Below are 20,546 nucleotides of genomic sequence, written 5' to 3' on the forward strand. Positions count from 1 at the left end.
CCCTTACTTACTACAGAATCATCACATCCTAACTGTTCTAAGCTTCCACACCTGACTTAGACACATTGTCAAATCTACCAGCTGAGCCAAAAGGAAGAATCAATTAAGTATTTTATTTGTTTGTTTTTGTTTTTAATCAGAAATTAAATGGCACTTTAAAAATCATGTTCTGTCAGAATATGATCTCCTAGTCTCACAAAGTCTCTTTATTTAGGCTAGCTGTACAGTGAGTTAAATTAATAAGAAACTAAGAGACTTCCAACTGAGATGCCACTCTTGCCTATCTCTCTGCAGCCAAATGTAAATTTTATTGTGAGTTTCAATTCAGGGATAATAGAATTTATTAGTTTTTCAGTGTTATTCAAGTTTTCTTTTTCAGCTTGGCTCACTATTTAAAATTGCTTCAGACCATTAGCTTTCTAAGAACTGGGACCCTTTTCTTTCTCAGTGTTGGTGCTCAACAGTATATACAAAATAAAAATTAGAATAGTTCAGTGGTTCTATACAGCCATTTTAACAGTTCATAATAATAATACTGGTAAGGCAACATAAGTTGCTTATAAAACAGTTATACACTTTGAAGAGTTTCTTCCTTGAGAGCTCACGTAAAAACAGGAAAGTGTTCATGGTGCTCCTGCTGCACTTTCACGTGCTTCCATGAGATCTTATGTTTTAGCTCCATTTAAAATGAAAAGCATGAGAACTGTTTCCTTTTCAAGTATTTTGCTTACCCTGAATACTATTCATCTGACTTAATGCACGAAGGGAAAAAAACCACAAGGGAATCTATTTTAAAAATATAGGGAATTAACTAAACTGATTTATTTCATGGCACACCAGGATCTGTATTTTATTTACATGCTGTTTATTGCAAAACATCAGCAAAATGTACAATTTGAGAAAACTGCAAACATTTGTCATTGCAAAAAAAAAAAAAAAAACTAATTTCCTTTTCAATAGTATTTTAATATTTGTACAATTATTTAGAATTATTAAAAAAAAGATAGTGTATTTACCTATATAAAAGCTTCAAACAATAGGTGAAGTTAGCTTACATTATAAAACCAAAACACATCGGACTGAAATATGTGTTTGCATTTTTCTTTATTAAATTTATGGCACTTAATTTAATAGCAGAAATAATAATAATAGGTCTCCACAATCAGAAGCAATATCACTTTCCAAATGTCACATTTCTTGAACAAGGCCTTTATAATTTACTCAAAACTGAGGCAGACCTCATCATGATTTTTTATTTTTGTATTACAACACTATCACAGATGTATCAGCCCTGTAAGCTTGCTGTTATTTTCCTTTGTATTCAGTAAGTTAAATTGCAGTTTCACTGTGCTGTCAAGTAGACAAGTGTAACAGCATGCCGCTGGAAAATGTCTGACATTTATGTTTAATGTGGTTGATCCAGCAAAGAAAAATCCTTCCATTTAGTAGTATCCTTCCAATTTTTATTTTTAATTTTTTTTTTACAAAAAGCTAATGTTGAACATACTGCATGACATTACCAAAAGTATTACAAACTATAAAAGAAAGAGTGTAAACTAATAATCAGATTTCTCAAGAGCTGTAGTGAATAACAAAATAAAACTAGCATTACATTGCAGCACCTTTAAACATGTAACAAAAAACAGTGCTTTGTGTACACCAAAAATGACTTACTGAATTCTACTATTACCAATGTTTGTGGAAAAATACATATATATGTACACACACAAAGGCACACACGCAGGGGAAAAAAGAGGAACTCAAGCATTTAGGCATCTGAAAACTGAGTTCTGTTGTTCCAAAAAAATCATAAAACACCATATAATAATGTTCACAGATTTTACATCATCCACATGCTTTATCACTAAACAAAAAATGACAAGCTCTAAAAAAAAAGTAAATTAAATACTTCATTGCTTTATAATAAAGTAAATGCAATCAATGCATGACATGATGTGGCATACTTAAATCAAGTATCATTATTCAGTATTAAAATAACTGTACCAGTTTACAGGTACTAAACTATCCTTTAAATGTTTACAGTGTGATGCTGCAGCAAATTTATAATCAGATCCAGCTGATAAGAGTATTACTATGAGTGACATGAATATCCACAGAATGCAAAATAATACAGATATGCTTCGGAGCAATATCTCCAAAGTTATTTTAACTTCCACCCCATTTCCCATTTCATTGTATGTCCAGTCTTAAGATAAGTACATTGAAAACTTGACATTACCCTTTCAGAAACATTACATTAAATGAAATAAATCTAACAAGGAGTTATAAGTACAGGCTTCATCTAACAGAAAGCTAAGCTTTGGTTATATAAAGTGCAGTTCAATAATATGCCAATTAATCACAATATTGTTCATACATCTAATTTTTGCAGCTCAATTTCCTTGCAAATTCTAAAAAATATTCAGGTTTTACAGTTTGCTTAACAGCAGGCTCAGTTAAGAAAAAAAATCCCATTTAAGTAAATTTCAGTTCTAAGTACCTCTGTACCATCCACCTTTGTGTACTACACTTCTAAACTGCTTGGCACAATTTAACCCCTTGGACGTTCCATAATCTGCACAATTGCATTTGTATCCCACTACTTGAAATGCCTAAACTCTTGACGAAACAGTCCCCTGACCTCTTCAAATCACTTATACTTTTTGTTGTATGAAGTTTTCAAGTTTTATTATGATACAAGCAGTACATTCCATCACTCTCATAGCAACTTCTGAAGTAAATCTATCATTGGGAATCTGTGGAAAAGGAAGTAAGTCAGGATACCTAGTTTTTAAGCTATCTACTCCATAAGCCTCCAATGTCTGAACGTCATTTGAAAGTCCTTCAAGTTGCTGACTGTACTCCTCTATTTTTTGTGCAAGAGCTGCTGGTTTTATGTCTTTGTCTGACTTGCCCTTCACAGCGTAGTCAGCTGCAATCAAGGCTAGCTTAGTAGAAAGGTAGCACTTAAAGCACACCCATTCATTGGCATTTTTATGAAGGTCATTTCGTGCAGCTGAGAAGTTGGCTCGGGCCTGCCTAAGCCATCGACGTGCCTCCACGGGATTGCCAACGGACCTGAATGTAGGTGGGACGAAAAAGCGCTGGGAGTAAGATGGCCCTGTGGAGGAGGGACACTTCTCTTTATACTGCTGCCTTTCAGATTTGTGGCTTGTGGCTTCCTGATTCCATGAAGTGTAAAATCTCTGAAATGAAAATTTATCTGACTGAAATCGAGAGGCAGAAGATGAAAATGGTCTCCTCGAGGCTCTGTCCATATTTTGATCCATAAAGGCCTGTTTTTCCATTCTGTTAATCTCATTCTGTAGATGTTTGAAAACCTCATTAGCTATATCAAGATTCTCTGCATTTTTATCTGGATGCCATTTAAGATACAGCCTCCTAATAATCTTTTTTCTTTCAGATTCTGGAAGCTTCCAAGCCTGTTCAATCACAGATGTCACTTCTCTTAATATTTCTGGCAATGAGTTTGACTTTATCTTTTTTGGAGAGTGGTGTTTTGAGGACATTGTTTTGTGGCTCTCTCTACCAGTGAAGATAGGTGGAATTGCCCTTGGTCCATGTGCTGGAAATTCTGTAGGACTGGTTGGGGTTGAAGGTGTGCTATCCCTACCTTGAGAACTTTCCTCTGGTCTGGAAAATTTGTACAAGTCAAGAGAGCTCACTATTTTGTATTCACTATATCCAATATCAATCTGGTAAATCTTCCCTAGAAAACTGTGGCTTTCATCATCTTCTCTTTCTACTTCTTGCACGATGATTGCATAGGTATAAGTAGGCTGATATGATCCATATATATCGCCACCTTCAGAATCAACAAGGTAACCAACATATTCACCAGGATAAAATACGTTCATCGGATCCATTAGAAGTGTATAGTGAATTTCAGCTGGTATAGGAGTGCCAGGTGTTGGTAGTTCAAGTTTTGATGGCTCGGAAGAGTCATACTTCACTCCTAAGCTGTCAAGCTTCTCACTGATCCGATAAATATCGTTGCAACCCAGCATCGCAATTAAATATGAGGTATCAGAAATCAGGTTGTCAGTTGCAGATTTTAAGGTCATGGCTAATGCTAAGAGGAAATTTATGTCCTTGCTGTCAGAATGCTGTATGTAAAGCAATATTACTGCATTTCCATATCTCTTCAAGAAAGCAAATGTTTCACTTTTGCTGTGGGGAATAGGAGCAAACCCTTTAACTCTTAATGTTGTTTGCAACTTCTCGAAACAGGAAACTTTCAAACCTTCTCGCAAAGCTTTGCAAAGTCTTATTGCTTTTTCTTCATTAGCCAGAAATGCATTGTCATTTTCATGCTTCATAATCCTAATGAGTCCTGTGATGAACTGCTCCGAAGACAACAGTAACTGTAACCTTCCCTGCAAAGAACATAACGCTCCAAACTGACAAATTTTGGGAGACTCCTCATCTAACTGTTCTTCAAGTATACTGCTAAGTAAGCGAGGCCTCAGTTTCTGGGGGAATAACATGATCAATTTAGTGTGAAAGCCATGGTCTTTGCCTAAGTAACACTGGCTAAGATCAACAAGCATCTGCACACCAATGTTACCTTGGATTCTGCTTTTGTAGTGGGGTGCATCATCAAAAACTAAGATACTAGACTTTACCAACCTACCATCTTGACTGGGAAGGTAAAGGGCAAAATCTCTCATATTCTCAAGGTCATTCCTCACCTTTACAGAATCATTCTGAAGACTTTTGAACAGGCCTGAAACTACTCTTTTAACTGTGCGCATTTCATTAGGATCCAATTGCTTTCCTTCTGAGCTCTTATATATGCGACCTAGAACTTCAACATACTGCTTTGTTGAAATAACGTCTTCAGTACCCAAATGTTTAAACAGCTGGTGAAAAGTACCAAGTTCTAAAGGAAGTTTGTAAAGATAAGGTTTAAAATCAGATTCATACTCAAGGTTTATGACAACCTCCTCAGGCTTAAGGAGCTTCCAGCCTTCTTCCACCATTATAAAAGAAACTCCTCGAAGCTGAAAGCGGAATTCCCTCTTCTCTGTACTAAGAAACTCATAAATGCTTCTTAGGACCTTGGCCCTAGTTTTCACCATGTCCTCATCCAAAGTTGTTATGTTGCATATGTTCCTGCAGTTATTGATCACTTTGTCTAGAGGAGGGTCCAAATTAACATTCAGCATGGATAAGACTTGCTCAAGCTGTTCTTGCGCACCAATGCTACTCCCCTCTTGCTCTTTGATGCTTAAAGGTGTTGCTTTCTCAGGAAGAATTGGACATGACGTCCACAGCAACTGCAGCACATCTGTCTGCTTGAATTTAGGGTTCACCTGTGCCCCATTGAATCGTATAAGAGGAAGAGTTCCATTAACCTCTTGATACTGAGGATGAAACCTCACAAATTCTGCCGGAGCTCGTTCAGGGCACAGAAAAGGAATTAAAGACAATTCTTTCAGAAAATTTCCTGAAAAAAGGTCAGTTCTTTCTTGAAATATATGATGGAGGAGAACATCGACAGTATTCTGTAGTGTTTCCTTAGACCAGTTTTCTGTATTTGCTCGCATGCTAATTTCCTTAGCAAACTGCAGTAATTGCTGCTGTGAAATGATGAATTTCAAACCAATATGTCGCAGAAAAGTTACCCACGATGGAAGGAACACAGCTTGATTTTTTGGTTTTGTAAGTTGCTCTAGCTTCTTAAAAAAATCTTGAGGTATAAAGAATTTTTCAGGCAGCATAACTTCAAAGACCTTTACAGTCCTGTCATAAAAGTATTTTGCAGGTTTTAACCTATTGCTTGCATCATGAATTATCAAAATGCTTTCAAGCTTTTCAAACAGCTGCTCTTTCATTTCTGAAGTTTCTTCAATGCTAGTTAGCCTATTCTTTAAGTAGATCAAATGTTCTAATTTTGCATCATAAGACAGAGTTTCAATTTTTGGCAAGAGATGTTTCAAGTACACTTCAAGATCATCCACAGAGACACAGCCAAGCAGAGTATACAAATCTTTCAAATGAACCTTCTCCTCAAGAAAAGCCGATGAAGTCGACTGTGTCCATCTGTCTACTTCTACTGATGGGATGCTTTTTGTGAGGACATAACAGGTCCCATATTTTGCAATGCTGATGTATCGGCCACTGATTGATTTGTAACATGGAAGAGACTTTAAAATTTTAATGTCATCCTGAGATGTCAGATGACATAAGTTGCAATTGAAGTACATTAGGAGAGCCTCAAAGTCACTTTCTGCTAACTTTTCAGTCTTAAAGGTTGATGTCTGTACCATATATTGTATGGCTTTCAGAATGCTGGAGGGATTATCTATGTTTGCTGTACGTCCCGACAACAAAGGCACTATAGCACTGTCTTTGGAGCAGATTTTGTTCATTGCCAGCTGAATACAGCCTGTTTTCATTAAAGCATGGAAGACTTTATCACTCTGAGCATTTGGAAAGACAGCTATGTGCATGATGCTGAGTGGCAGCAAAACATCACACTCTGGCACAACCAGATGATTGGCTGAGACTGTAAACTTTACACCTGGAAGCAAAGTCCAGTCCTTCAAAGTTTCAACAACACCATCGAATTTTGCTTGTGTATCTTCTTGTTCTTCCTTAATATTTAGAGACTCAGTGATAAAATGCCAAACACTTTTAAGCCAAGATTCACTTGCAAAGTTTTCCTTCCATTTCATACAATTTCTAGTTTTATATTCTCTAGGCAGCACAGATGATAACAATTCAGCAAAACTTTTGATATCAAAGACTTTAGCTACTTCACTGCTGAGCAGAATATTGTTGTATCTCAAATACAATGTGTTCATAAAGAGATCCTTGCGAGATGGAATCAGTTCATGGTATGTTGTCAAGAACTTTGGTCGCTTTGAATCAAAAACTTGCAAAACATTGTCAAGAGTAATGAGGAGTGGCAAACCCTCAATTTGGATTTCATTTTCTTCTGCATCTTTGAAACAGTAGTCAACCAGGAGTTTGAGGCTATGGAACAGTTTCAAATTTGTCTGCTGAAGACGACAGGGTAACTTTCCAATGTGGCAGTTAGAGTCTGGAAAAGAAAATGTCATCAAAAACAATCGGACATCAGCAGGCGTCACATAGGTGACAGGAATATCTGCATCCACCAAACAGTGGTAGAGATTTGCAGTCTCATCACAGTTATATACCAAATTAAATCCAATTTCTAAGAGCAAATGCTTCAGTCTGTAAACATTTTCAGCCACTGTCTTCCGTGTCGTGATGTTGTATTCTGTATTTTTGAGGTGCTGCAGTTCATCTTGTAGCAAATTGTCAAAGAATGGTCTGCCTTTGTTCACAGTAGACATATTAACCCATGTGATGATAACAGCAGAATGCAAATCAGAACCATCAACATTTGGAGCTCTCATAACAGGTAAGAGGCGCTTCAGATCTTCATAAATGCAACTATAAACTGCTTTCACTAAGCAATACCAGTCTGGTTGAATATCAAGTCTATTAACTGGGAAAAAGGATAAAAACTTTTTTAAAGTGTCTTTCACAGCATGAATAGGTGTGTTTTGCAGCACTGATACTGTAGGGTCAGTTCCTGGAAAATACCTCTTCTTCAGCTGAATGAGCAGCTCAACATAGGCTGGTGCTATCAGCGCTGTCATTAGACTACTATTCCAGTCACTTCTTACTCCAACACCGTTATCATCGCGCCACAGATTTCTTCTCGCAGAGTCCAGAGCAAAGTGCCCATTCACATGGAAAGGTAATCCAGTTTCTAATGATAAGGGTAAGAAACAGAATGCTCTGTGGGGCTTTTTGTAATTATGAGTAATGCACGCTGCTACTCCACCACGAGGGAAAAGAGTAATGTCCTCATTCTTGTGGGCTGAAACCACACTTTTGGATACCTTTTCCATGGCAGAAAAGCCTGACCTGTTACAAATTAACCAAGTGGTGAGATTTCCTTCAGAGTCTTCAGTATCCATTGTGTAAGTAATCTGCTGTACAGGTATTTCACTTAGCTGCCTCTTTTTAGTTACGCTGTCGATCACAGATGCATGGAATTGCTTTCGTTTCAGTCTGTCTCCATCAGTGATTTTGCCTTGAACAGAATACAGGACATTCAGTGCTCCTGTTGTTTTTTCTATCTCACAAATAGAAATCTTTTCCATATGATTCAAAAACATTAGGAGTTCTGCTCCATCTGTCCGCAGCTTATCCAAAAGATTTTGGACCATTCTATCTGAGCACGGAACTGATGAAATTTCTGATACTTTTGCCATTTCTCCATTTCGAAGAGGAAACCTAAACATCGTACAATTATCCAGTTTAAAGTGATTTCCTAAGTAGAGATCCAGTACGTCTGAGAACTGTGTTCTGAAATCTGCATCTAAATCTCTAAACATGCGGCCAGGACTTGTTGATGTTGAACCTGGTGCATATCTTGCATGAGGATCAAAAATGCAAAGTATATCATTGCCAGACAGGAAAGAAGGGCAATCAGTAATGTGATAAACAGAATTGAAACCTATACCATACTGCCCAGTTTTACAGGGATTTCCTACTTTTGTACCTTTTCCAAGGTTCTGGATTCCCCGAATATCATCTTCTGTAAAAGGCTGATTGTTGTAAACACACAGTGCTGGTCCTTGAAGTGGTGCCCATTTCTCATCAAATATCCTATCAGCTGGATGCTGTCTAGGATCAAATACAAAACAGATCTCTGTAGCTTTTGCATCATCTGCATTCTGAAGGAGCTCTTTCAGCATTTCTTTTTCTGAAGGGTAAGCATTCAGAATGCTTTTAATTCTACTAGTCAGTTTTTCTTTCTGACCAAATTCTGTTCCAAGGGTAGTAAAACAGATATTTGATGCATATCTTTCTAATGCTTTATGACGTTTTGGTATTGCTCCAAGCTTCACTGCAACTTCTCTTGGAATATCACCATGACAATATTTAACAGTTGTGTCTTTGACTTTTATCCACGGGCAGTCATTGTAGCACAAAGATTTTGCAGGTAGAAGTGCAAGACGAGTATCTGGCAACAAAATCTCACCATACTTTTTCTCACAAAATTCCTGCTTCTTTTCTCTAATGAGGCCCCATATTCCTTCACTAATTATTCTCCTGCAGAGCTGAAAGTTGTCTTCTGTTAGCTGTTTGGTCCCTCTCTCCTGATTTATTAATTCCAAAACTACAGCAAAGTCTTCAACTGTGAAAGCCTGTCTTACACCCACACTTTCAAACAGCTCACGGAAACTATTTTTATATTTGTTAGGCAACTGATAGAGATAGGGAGCTGCTTCAAAATTCAAATGAAAAGACACTTTTGATGGATCAGCATACACATTCTCAACCAAAATAAAACTACAGTTTGTTAGCTGTTCAATTATCATGGCTTTTGTTGATTCACTCTCTAACATGGCTTCATGCAGATATTTGTAACAAGCATTAGTGATATTTTCTTGATACAACGTGATTCCATCAAATGACTTTGCAACTTCTTCTAACTGATTTATGACCAAATTAACAGCTGGCTTCTTAAGTAAACCCAAAAATTCTTTGACGGCTAATGACAAAGTACCACAACCTTTAAATGAGTGGGAATTTTCATTAAGAATTGGTTGTGTGAGGCAAACTATATCTTGATGATCAGCAGTGAAAAGATCATTTGCTGAAAACATCGCTTCAGGCTGAAAATCACTGCCTTTCCAGTGCAGTGAGAAGCCTGCTGGTTTGCTAAGGAAAGGAAGGAAAGGAATGTTTTGACATTTTCCAGCAAATTCTTTAGCTCTAGGATCTATACATTTTAATTTTTCATCAATAAGACTCAATATAATGCTGCTCCTGAGACAAGCTGCAGCATGATCAGTCCTGTTAATTTCAGCTACTGACTCTGCACGCTCTATCAGATCTTCCCATAAAATATCATCTTTAGCCATTCCCAACTGCACAAGTTTAACCAAAATAACAGGGTTAAGATAATCCTGAGTGGTACCGTAAGGAAATCTTCCATCCTTAGCATCATACAACTTTGCAACTCTTCCTTCAGGGTGGATGAGTCTTGATGGCGTAACTAATGAATGTCCATCCAATGAACAGGGAATACATGGAGTAGCACGAAGAATTCCTGAGAACTCCTCAAGTTTTTCATTGAGAACATAACGCATCAAAGGATCACGTAGCTCTGCATCAATCTCCTGAATGTTAGGAAAAAATACCTCAGAAAAGAACTGTTTCTCAGAGAAAGTGTTCTCCAATAATATGTATTTGCATCCTGCTTCTTCAAATCCTGTCTTTACCCAGCATGGAAGATCTACAGCACAGAGATTTTTGGAACCAGTTTTTTTAAGGTACTTCAGAAAGATCTTGAAGGCTGACGGCCCAACATCTGGCCGTTTCAGTATGGAGTCATCCAAAAACCTTACATTCTTCATGGAAACCCAAGATGACCCATCAGAAAACACTTTGATCCCTTCTTTGCTTTTCATATGAGCTATGTCCTCATAAAACCCCTGACAAATAACAGAAAAATCATCATGAACCGAATTAGGATCTGGCCACACTGCATAGTAACTGTAGTCAACTAGCTCACCATTGATTGCCATGTCACGTAAAACACAAAGGGCTTCTATGTAGGCTTTTACAATAACATGCCTCATGAATACTGTATTCCATCTTCCTTTTGTGTCTGTTTTCCAGATCTCTTTCCGATTTGAAGTAACTGCAAAGCAGCCATTTATGTGGAGAGGTAAGCCTGTTTTTATTCGCAGAGGCAAATAGCAGAATACTTCACCTATGTTGTTGCAATTAGGTTTCACAATCCATTTTTGATCCTGGGTTTCAGACAGCAACACTCCTACACCACCACAGGGAACTAGGCCTAGTCTTCGTCCACTTTCATGTAAAGAAAATTTCAAAGCATCTCCAACATCCATGCAAGAACATATAAGCCACGTTGTTGAATCTACTGTCTTCTGTGGCAATTCATCACCTGATCTTTTCGTCTGTCCTGATTTAGCCATTTCAAAGAAAGCAGCTGGATCCTCTTCAGTACCTCTGAAAAGTGGAGACTGTAAATCAGCAATCCGCCTAAACACATGGTGAAATTCTTCTACTACTATCTGCAGGATACACGAGGACTTTGGTGTTTCAGTGGGAAGCTTTTTAGTACTGCTGCTGCAAACCTTCATGACTTTAGCTGCTTCCTTTAAAACGCTTACATTCGGTGCAGTCAAGGCTTTGGAAGAACACAGATTTTTTCTGATAGTGACGACATCTTGTGCCATGCCAGGATCATCTGCTTCAATTTTCAAGTATTTCAAAACCATTGAATTTACACTCTGAGCAAATATTATCAGTCTGTGACCACAAAGGCTAAATTCATCCACAAGAGAGTAAATGTCTGCTGTATTGTAAGATGCACTGCTGACTTCACTCACTTTAGCTTCCTGCTGAGTCCTAAAGGACAGCCTGAAAAGTGTTCCTTTGTAGCTATAGGGAGATTCTACTGTCAGTGGTAGCTGGCAACCAAAAACTCCTATAAATGGCTTAAATTGATTTGGAAATTTTCGCAGTCTCTTCTGTTGCTTACTCCAGTTGATTTTGATGCCAGGGTTAGATTTATCTCTGATATGCTTACTTATATGGTTGACATTTGGATCAAACATAATCATGAACTCCCGGCTCAAAATAATAGGAACATCAGTGATATGATAAACAGAATTGAATCCCAGTCCAAATTTTCCTACTTTGTCAACTTCGCTCCTTTTTAGAGACTCTCCTAATCGAGTTATATTTAGGAAATCAGAGTCGGAAAACTCAGAATTATTGAATGACCACAAAGCTGGACCATGACATGCTGCCATTCCTGGATCCAGAAGGTTCTCTCTTATATCCATATTTCTCCTCATGTCAATCAGGAAATTGCATTCTGTTGCATTAGCATCATCAGCATTTTGAAGAAGCTCCTTAAAGATATCTGAAATGGAAGGGTATTCTTCCAATATGTTTTTAATTCTCACAGTCAGAGGCTCTCTTTGCCCAGATTGCTCAAACCCCATATTTTCTGGATTAATCAGTCTTGTGCTAAGGCATGGGACATTTAACCACTCAGCGGTTTTCATTGGTATGTCTTCATGCACCAAAATTATGGGTTCAACAGAATCCTCAAGCAAATCGTTTAAGTCATCAACTTTGATGTCACAGTAACAGCACTCATGAATTGGCTTCATTGCAAGTTTGTAAGGAAGTTTGCCACTGTACAGCGGCATGGGCGTATGCAGACTCGCGGGGATCTGGTTGCTGTACAGCCATCTTATGATGCTCAACATGATGTGAAGGCTTTGCTTGCTCTCTTGTTCCGAGAGATTCTGCTCACTCTTCAGATATATCTTCTGAATGACCATAGAAACATGGTCTGGTGTTAACTCCTCAATTGAACCACAACCTTTAAACAACTGGTGAAACTTTGCCATAGTTTTTGGAACATAATGTAGATAAGGCTGGAGATCAAGATCAGGAACTGATTTTATAACCGCTTGTGTTAGGGAACAAAATGTTTTACCTGTCCAAACCCAGGGAAATTTCAGGGCTTTAAAAGCTTCTTTGCCTTCTTCTAGATGATCATGCATAAATCCATAAATCTCAAGCAAGATATGCTGAAACTGATAGTAGTCCTCATCACTGAAGGTTTTAGAACTATGCCAATCAACTACCACCTTGAAATGTTTCAAGACTGCTTTTATGCTGGGCTTGGTGGGGATGCCAAGTGCTTTTTCTATATCCAACTGTACGTTTTCCACAAGAGGAACTGAGGAACCCACTAAAATTGCATGTGATATATCACACATTTCTGGTGGTGAACACAAATTACAGTGATCTCCTTTCCAAACTAAGGACCCCGGATAATTTGGGGGCCTTTCCTTACTTGCAGGAATCCACTTTATCTTTTTCATTACAGCTTTTGTTTCAGATGATTGAAGCAGCATATGGTTTTTGTTCAAAATCGTCAAAAGAGTTCTAGCTTTTCTTAACAGCAGATCATGATTGGTGTTAGAGTCAGCATGCAAACTTTCAATTTTTTTTGCCACTCTCAAGATATCATTTTCCTCAAGACTGGCTTCATTTTTTAAACCTATTTGTCTTAGTGAATGAAGAATATCTGAGGAGGTAAAAATAACAGGGGGGAAGCAACTTTCCTCCTCAGCATAAAACAAATGTTGCAGAAGTTCTACCTCAGGATCAAAGAGTTCATTTGCTGACATTATCTTTTCTGGTGAGATCTGAATAAACTTTAGTGGTGTCAGCCAGTCTATCACATCTGCATTCTCATTTTTCAGAAAAGTGAGATTTTCAAGAACCCATTGCATTATTTGTGCTGTTTCATCATATGAATAAAAATCATTTCTTATGTCTTCTATGACAAACTTCAAGCAGTCTGTGCTCTTCAGCTGTTCTATTTTCAGCAAATTAGCTAAGCGAATAGTTGCTTCATCACTGCTGTCAATTATTGGAACAGAAAACCTTAGACCAGGAGGAATTTTGGCAGTGTGGTGTAATACCTTACTCCCTTTTAGCCCAGTAAAAACAGGGACACTTTCATCAGATGATTTTTCAATTTTTTTAAATATTAGCAATTCCTGAATAATTCTCTTCTCTTTTTCATTTGCATCTGTTAAACTAGCTAAGAATGCCCTAAGAGCATCTTTATGTGTTGGTGGGAATGACGCAACCTGATTGCATAGTTTCTGTAAGGACATTTTTTCCATTATTTGTAAAACAGCACTTGGCAATGGTGGATGCACGTATTTTTTTATAAGTGGATGTTGGATAGAAGTATCCAGCTTCTTAAGTACAACTCCACCAATTCTCTGAATAATATCAGCTAAATATTCTGGGAGCTGAGTCTCAGATTCATCTTCCAGAATGATGGGTGATGGATTCCTAAATCTAACCAGTTCCACTGATGTTTGATTTTCCTCCAGCAGCATCTTGGGGATAAGAGGCATTTCATCAAACACACTCAAGTCATCAGAAAAATGTATATATAGATTCTTCCAGACCATCTTCAGCCAGGAAACTGATGGGTGGTTTTTTTCTTCCAAGCCTGGATACCACTGTACAACCACATCTCTCCCAGGCCACACGCTGTTCATAACTTCTTTAATGAGCCGGGCAAATCTTTCTGGGTTCAGAAGCTGCAGCTGAGTGCATGGCCTCCCTGAAATTACAGCAAAAGGGAAAAGCTGTGAGAATCACAGAGCAGAGTTACTTAGCAAATGGCTTCAGGGGGCAAAGCAAAAGGAAAACGAGGAAAAAAAAGTCTAATCTGTGCCCTGTCTTTTTGTGGAAAAAAAAAAGTTTGTTAAACAGGAGTGCAGATACCAGCTTCCTTTGCTTTCAGGAGTTAATAAAAAGCAAATACATTCCATATTAGTATGAAAATATAAACAAATTGAAAATTACCAGTATGTTATTACATTTGTTAGTTTAGCACAAAAGCTCTCAGGCATACATAGCAACTAGAGATTTAGAATTGAACTACATTTTTTTTGTTTAGTTGATTCTTTACCCTACTTATTTACCTAGTGGTAAATAAAAATCTAATCCTTTATTTGTCTATAATTGAAAATGTTCAAATAGATTTGAAATATTTGAAAATAACAAAGTGGTTCAGGTGCAGCTGATGTTACAACTAAACTGACAAACTAGACTCAGGCAGGAAGTGCAGAAGCTAAGTCTATATGTTTTTATTCTTATTGAAGTTCTCACTAAAAGAAATATGTCTTTACACTCATGTCTTAATTATCATTAGCAAAGTTTATACTTAAAAACTACAGAACTTCTGGGGGTAAAATAGCACAGAATAAAAAACTTCCACTACCTCCCAACACATCAGAAATAATGACAGAAGTGAAAGACATCTATTTGTATTTCAGATCTTTCATCACACATCTAGATAACATTGCCATTTTCTTGAAGGCAAAATAAAGATTAAGAGCAGTTATTGGCATCCTTCAGAAAAAATCTTTTTTCTTTCACTTCATGCCAACAGAGCTTCAGATTGTGATAGCTCTGTTGAAAACACGTAAATACATGAGCTGTGTGCAAGTCAGGAAAACTTGCAGAAGAGGCCCAAGGAAGAATCTACTTAAAAGCTAAATTTAAATCCCATTTTTTATTTGAGAAAAGAAGTTTAAAATACTGTTTTTAAAAATATACAGGTAATCTTAAAATACTGGAAATCTTCCTGCATGTAAAATTATTAAATATATATAAATAAACCAACGAAAATATTGATATTTCCATGTAACATAATTACATCAATATGCATTTTTCCCTCAAATGTATTTAGAAATCTCTTTATAATTATGTTAGGTTACTATCTCTTGGCAGCACTATTTGACATGGTTTTTTTACAAGAAAACTGGGGCAGTAAGAAAAGCTAACCACCAAATTCACACAAATGTCAAGCTTCAATCCAAACCAGTACATCTTCAGTTAATAACCATACCTGAAAATCCCCAGAGAAGCTGTTGGGCTAGAATGTAATCAAATCCATTTTTAGAAAACATCCTGTGAGCTGCATATTAATACACTAAGTATAAACAGTTACTAACTAGACAAATACAGTTCACATTTTAGGAGAGTAAAAGTCAGATCTGTTTGTCTTTGAACAACACAATAAAAACAATGGCACCGCATCTCAAAGAAATAATATTAAAAGCTTCTATTTCTGCAACTGTATCAGAAATCTCTTTGATGTAATTTCTACAGCTATATAAAAAAAAACTTGATAGATTAAGATTTCTAAACCTGTCAAAACCCTCTCTAATATTTATTATTTATAGTAACATACAATTTTTATGGTAGTGCATTTGTACAATTACGCAGAATCACTGAATGAAGAATAATTTAGGAGGAGGAAGAATGAAAAATAGGACACCTGAATCTTGTAAATTATTACCTAATAGTATTTAATAATTTCAAGAACATTTAGAAGAATACTCGCTATATTTATTTACAAAAATATGTTCTTCTAATGAATGAGAAGCATACTACAAAGAATAAGTGCCTAGAAAAATATCATCCAAAGAATCTACCAGAATAAAAGAGAAACAAAAGGAAGACTTAAATATGACCTAAAAATCTCCCCAATAACTAAAACGACTAGAAATACTTCACTGCAGTTCTGTGATCAAGCCTGCAAGGAAAGGAATGTCCTAGGACTCAGCAAGGGACTGGTTTAATAACTTACAGGGGTTTTGCTGTTTCTGTCACATCTGCATTTTCTGTTTAAGATCTTTTCAAGTATATACTGTATTTTGTTTTGGTTGTTCTCCTCTGTTTTTTAATTTAAGCCTGCTTTTAGATTGCTTTGTGACATTCACTTGGAGGAAATTGTCTAGGAAAGAACATCTCGAAAATACATTCAAGGTTTCATCACACAGAACAGGCATTTTTCAATACTAACATTGCTGTCTTACATAAAATCTTCATCCATCTAATCTTGTTGTCTTGATAGCTATATATGCCCATTCTTTAAAAGGTACTATTAAACAGTAGCTCCTTATAGTTCTATCCTAGATCATCAGTATTCCCTGTTTGAATACACAACTTAAAGTAGCCATTACTTTCAACACTTTACATGCTGTTTTAAAACAGTACTGAGGGAAATTAACAGTAGAGAAAAAAAAATTAAGTCAAGCATATTCTACTGCATTAACAGACACATCATCCATAATCTAATATACTGATAGGACTTTAAAAATTCTCCTTTCTAAAATAAAGGTTTTGTTTCTAATAATTTCAAACTTGATGTTCTTCATATTCAATTAAAGTCCCAGATTTTATATATTCAATACATTTTATATTAAATATTTACATGTTTTACACTATGCAAAAAGTCACTCAATTATTCTTGTTTTTTCATAAATGCTTAGCCATACTTCAGAAATGTATCACCTTGCCTCAGGATTATGTTATTTTTCTTTTGTTTTTGATAATGAAGGAATGATCAAAACATGGAGAGCTTTAGAACTCAACAAAAATAATAATAACAAAGAGGAAAGATTTAAAAGATTGAAGGGGAAAAAAGGTCAAAACACAGAAGAAGTAGAGACTAAATGACTGAAGACCATGAGGATATAAAGGATATAAAGAAAAGCAAATCAAGACTGTGAGTAATAGCATTCTACACTTGGTTTAAACATCTTCACTCCAAGAAAGAATTTGATGAATCAAGTAATTTAAAAAAAAGAGACAAGAATCTGGTCCTGAAAAGTACATTTTCTAGACACTGAAGAACAGCTTATGTTTAAGTATTATGAGCTAACTTGGTTTCTGAATTGTGTTTAAGTGAAAATATTTCTACGATTTAGGCTTCAAATTTATCAATCAAATGGTAAACGCAAGGATGAAAAGATAAGTGCAGACAAACTCTGAGAAGAAACAAACTCCTTGACCATGTCTTTTGATCATGATTGGGAGCATTTCATTAGATCCACAATGACATAACCATAAACCATGAATTAAGAATCAGGAAACACATGATCAAATTATTTGATCTACAGCATGCTTGAGGCTAACTACTCAAACTGATTTAATCTGGTTTAAAACAAATGTACTGATCACCTGTAATTGTGATTTAAAAGATGATCCACAATACTAAAACCATGACACAGCTATTGCATATGCAAATACTATAAATACAAAACATAAATAAGACAGTCTTAGGTAGAAGAATACTATTTGAATAAAATTCTTCACCCTTGAATACATTTTACTAAACTAGTATCTATTATTTTATCACAAATTTTCATCCTTCTTCCTTTACCTTTTTGTTTGTTTCAAATTTTCATTTGTGTAATTTCCAATTCAGACAAGTCTACCACACCTTAATGGGTTTTTTAAGATGACTGTCTTATTTATGGGAATTCAACTTCAAGAGACATTACTTTAAACTTGGGTTTAGAGCAAGTCTGTTTGAACCATTAGATGTTCTATAAGAAAATACAAAAGGCATTACCTCGGCTTTTGGCAGCTTCTTTCAAAGCAGCAAGGACCTCAGGCTTCAGGTTATCAGAGAGTAACCTTCCCTCCAAGCCAGGAAAGAGTGATCTAGCACACCATGAAAAAGAGAGAAAAAGGAAAAAAAGGCCCCCACACTTTAGCAAAGCCTCATTTATTTATGTAACTGTATAGACATTACTAGCATGGTAATCATCATTAGATCAGTAGCATGCAAAGCAATCATGTGCATATGCAGAGTAGGGCTTTCAGTGGGCATTTTCTAACAAATAAAAAAGCTATATATTTAGAAGTAGAGAGTAATAAGAAAGTAATTTTTCCAACTACTCTTTTTTTCAAAACAGGTCTAAGCAAGTTTTCTTCGCTAGAAAAACTGGGATTAAAAATCTATTTTCACCTATTTGTACTCTAACAAAAAAAAAGTTGAAATAGCACCTACCATTTTATGTCTCTTAGAATTCTGTTTGAAAAGTTTACATAAAATACAACACATAATTCTAGAATGTCACACAGATGTATGGATCTGAAAATATCTACAGATTTCAGAAAATCTGCAGTCAATACTTTAAATTATTGTGCCAAGAGTCAGTCTCATCCTCCCCTTCTCTTACTTTGGCACTTAAAATTAAATCAGTTTTCAGGGCTTTGGCCTTTGTGAAATAAAAAATAAATATCCAGTTTAATTCTAATCGCAGCTATGTTCATTAGACATAAACCAACACAAAATCTTGTTCTTCCACAGTTAGCAGAAAGAAAATTTCTAAAAGTTTATTTTACTTTCTTAGCAGGCTCCAAATCTGAATAAGAGCCAATCTCCTAAATTGAAAGGGTTTTGAAACACCTAGCATACATAATTTATCATACTTAAAATATTAAAGATACTTGATGTAGGCAAGAATAGAGGAAAAGAAAGCATTACTATTTCAAATTTGTTTCATCACAGCAAGCAAGGAGATCTATGCCTGGTATAATATACTTTTGTATCAGTTTTGCAAACTAATCAAACCAGGTCCATTACCAATGGAACATGAACTGAATAAGAAATACTGGTATCCTTAAGATTCAAAAGAAGTATCTTATGACTGGTCTGAAGCAGGGCTCTAATTTGTTAGTCTCATCATGGGAATGTTTTCTCTATTAGTATAGTGGCTTAACTTCTGGAAGGATTAACAAAGTGAAAGAACAACAAAAGATAAATCATCTTAAAATGATGCTAAAACACTTTTTTAATTTATTTATTTATTTTTAGAAAAAGACAATAGAATCATAGGTTCTGAGTAGCTTTAATCGCGTGATAAATAACCTGAATTTTTTAGAGCGAGAAAAGATCATGGGTTTATGATTATGGGCTAAAATTTATGGAGCTCCTGGAGTGGGTCGAGCAGAGAGCTGCAAGGATGATTAAGGCATTGGAGCATGTCTCTTATGAGGAAAGGCTGAGGGAGCTGAAAGGGGACCTACCTCATCCATGTCTACATGTATCTGAAGGGAGGGTATCAAGAGGGTGGAGCCAGCCTCTTTTTTGTGCTGCCAAGGATACAGGCAATAGGACAAGAGCCAATGACAGAGAATGATGCACAGGAAGTTCCAGCTGAACATGAGGAAAAACTTCTTTACTATACAATGACCTAGTACTAGAATGAGTACTGATTGCTCAGAGAGGCTGTGGAGCCTCCCTCACTAAAGATACTCAAGAACCATCTGGACACAATCCTGTGCCATGTGCTCTGGGACAGCTCCTGCAGGGAGGTTGGACAAGATAATCCCCTGTGGTACCTTTCAACCTGACCCATTCTGTGATTCTGAATTGATTTAGAATATAGCAGAAAAAGAACAGCAGTAGGCTTGAAGATATGCAAATCGTTTTCAAGAAACATAGAAAGAAAAGTTACTTGCATCCAACTGCTTTTCTTTAAGACCGGCTCTCTGTATGAATATTCAAAACAATCTACATATGGACCTCACTTTAAGCACTTTTTACCTTAATAATTCCTATATGGGCACATTCCAACCCACCTCTCCTTCCCTTTACAGAGCAGTAAAAGCAACAAAATATATGCCAAGTGTCACAGTCTCTCAGGTTGAGGGTCTGGAAATTAGTGGAACTCGGAGGCACAATAGAAGGAGGGCTCATTGTAATCATACATAGAGGTAGAACTTTGTAAGGGGAAACATTAAGACATCTGGTGTGTCTGAGTGATTTCAAGCCTTATGTCTTTAGTCATTGTGTGCAGAATGGTCCAGATTTAACAAGTATTTAATCCGTGCATAATCCAGTACAGACATAAAAAGCAGTAGCCATGCTTTCTCCCCAGTGACCCCAAGCCCATTTATTCCAGCTAGCCTGCTCTTTGCTATCCCCTCCCCAGTGTCAGTGCAAACTCTTTTGGCTGATGAAATGAGAACCAAATTGGAGCACTGATGCAGCTGGGAAATAAGCAAGGAAAAAAAACTAATTGGGGAGGGACTGGAAAGAACAAAGGGAGAGCAGATGTAAAAGACAGATCATCATAGTAATATCT

The 20,546-nt window shown here is 36.5% G+C and overlaps 1 protein-coding gene across 2 annotated transcripts in view; it reads right to left on the minus strand.

The window, feature by feature from the left end:
• Nucleotides 1-1,089: 1,089 nt before the first annotated feature.
• The window catches only part of SACS (sacsin molecular chaperone), a 52,010-nt gene continuing 32,553 nt past the window's right edge, over nucleotides 1,090-20,546 (minus strand). For both annotated transcript variants that reach the window (XM_056481982.1, XM_056481992.1), the window contains 2 exons: nucleotides 18,023-18,114; nucleotides 1,090-14,215 (listed from right to left, as the gene is read on the minus strand). In XM_056481982.1, coding sequence (XP_056337957.1) covers nucleotides 2,655-14,215; nucleotides 18,023-18,114 — 11,653 coding nt within the window. In that variant the 3' untranslated portion in view covers nucleotides 1,090-2,654. The remainder of the gene's footprint in view (nucleotides 14,216-18,022; nucleotides 18,115-20,546) is intronic.

This window comes from Oenanthe melanoleuca, chromosome 1, assembly GCF_029582105.1.
Source record: "Oenanthe melanoleuca isolate GR-GAL-2019-014 chromosome 1, OMel1.0, whole genome shotgun sequence".
Taxonomy (NCBI): domain Eukaryota; kingdom Metazoa; phylum Chordata; class Aves; order Passeriformes; family Muscicapidae; genus Oenanthe; species Oenanthe melanoleuca.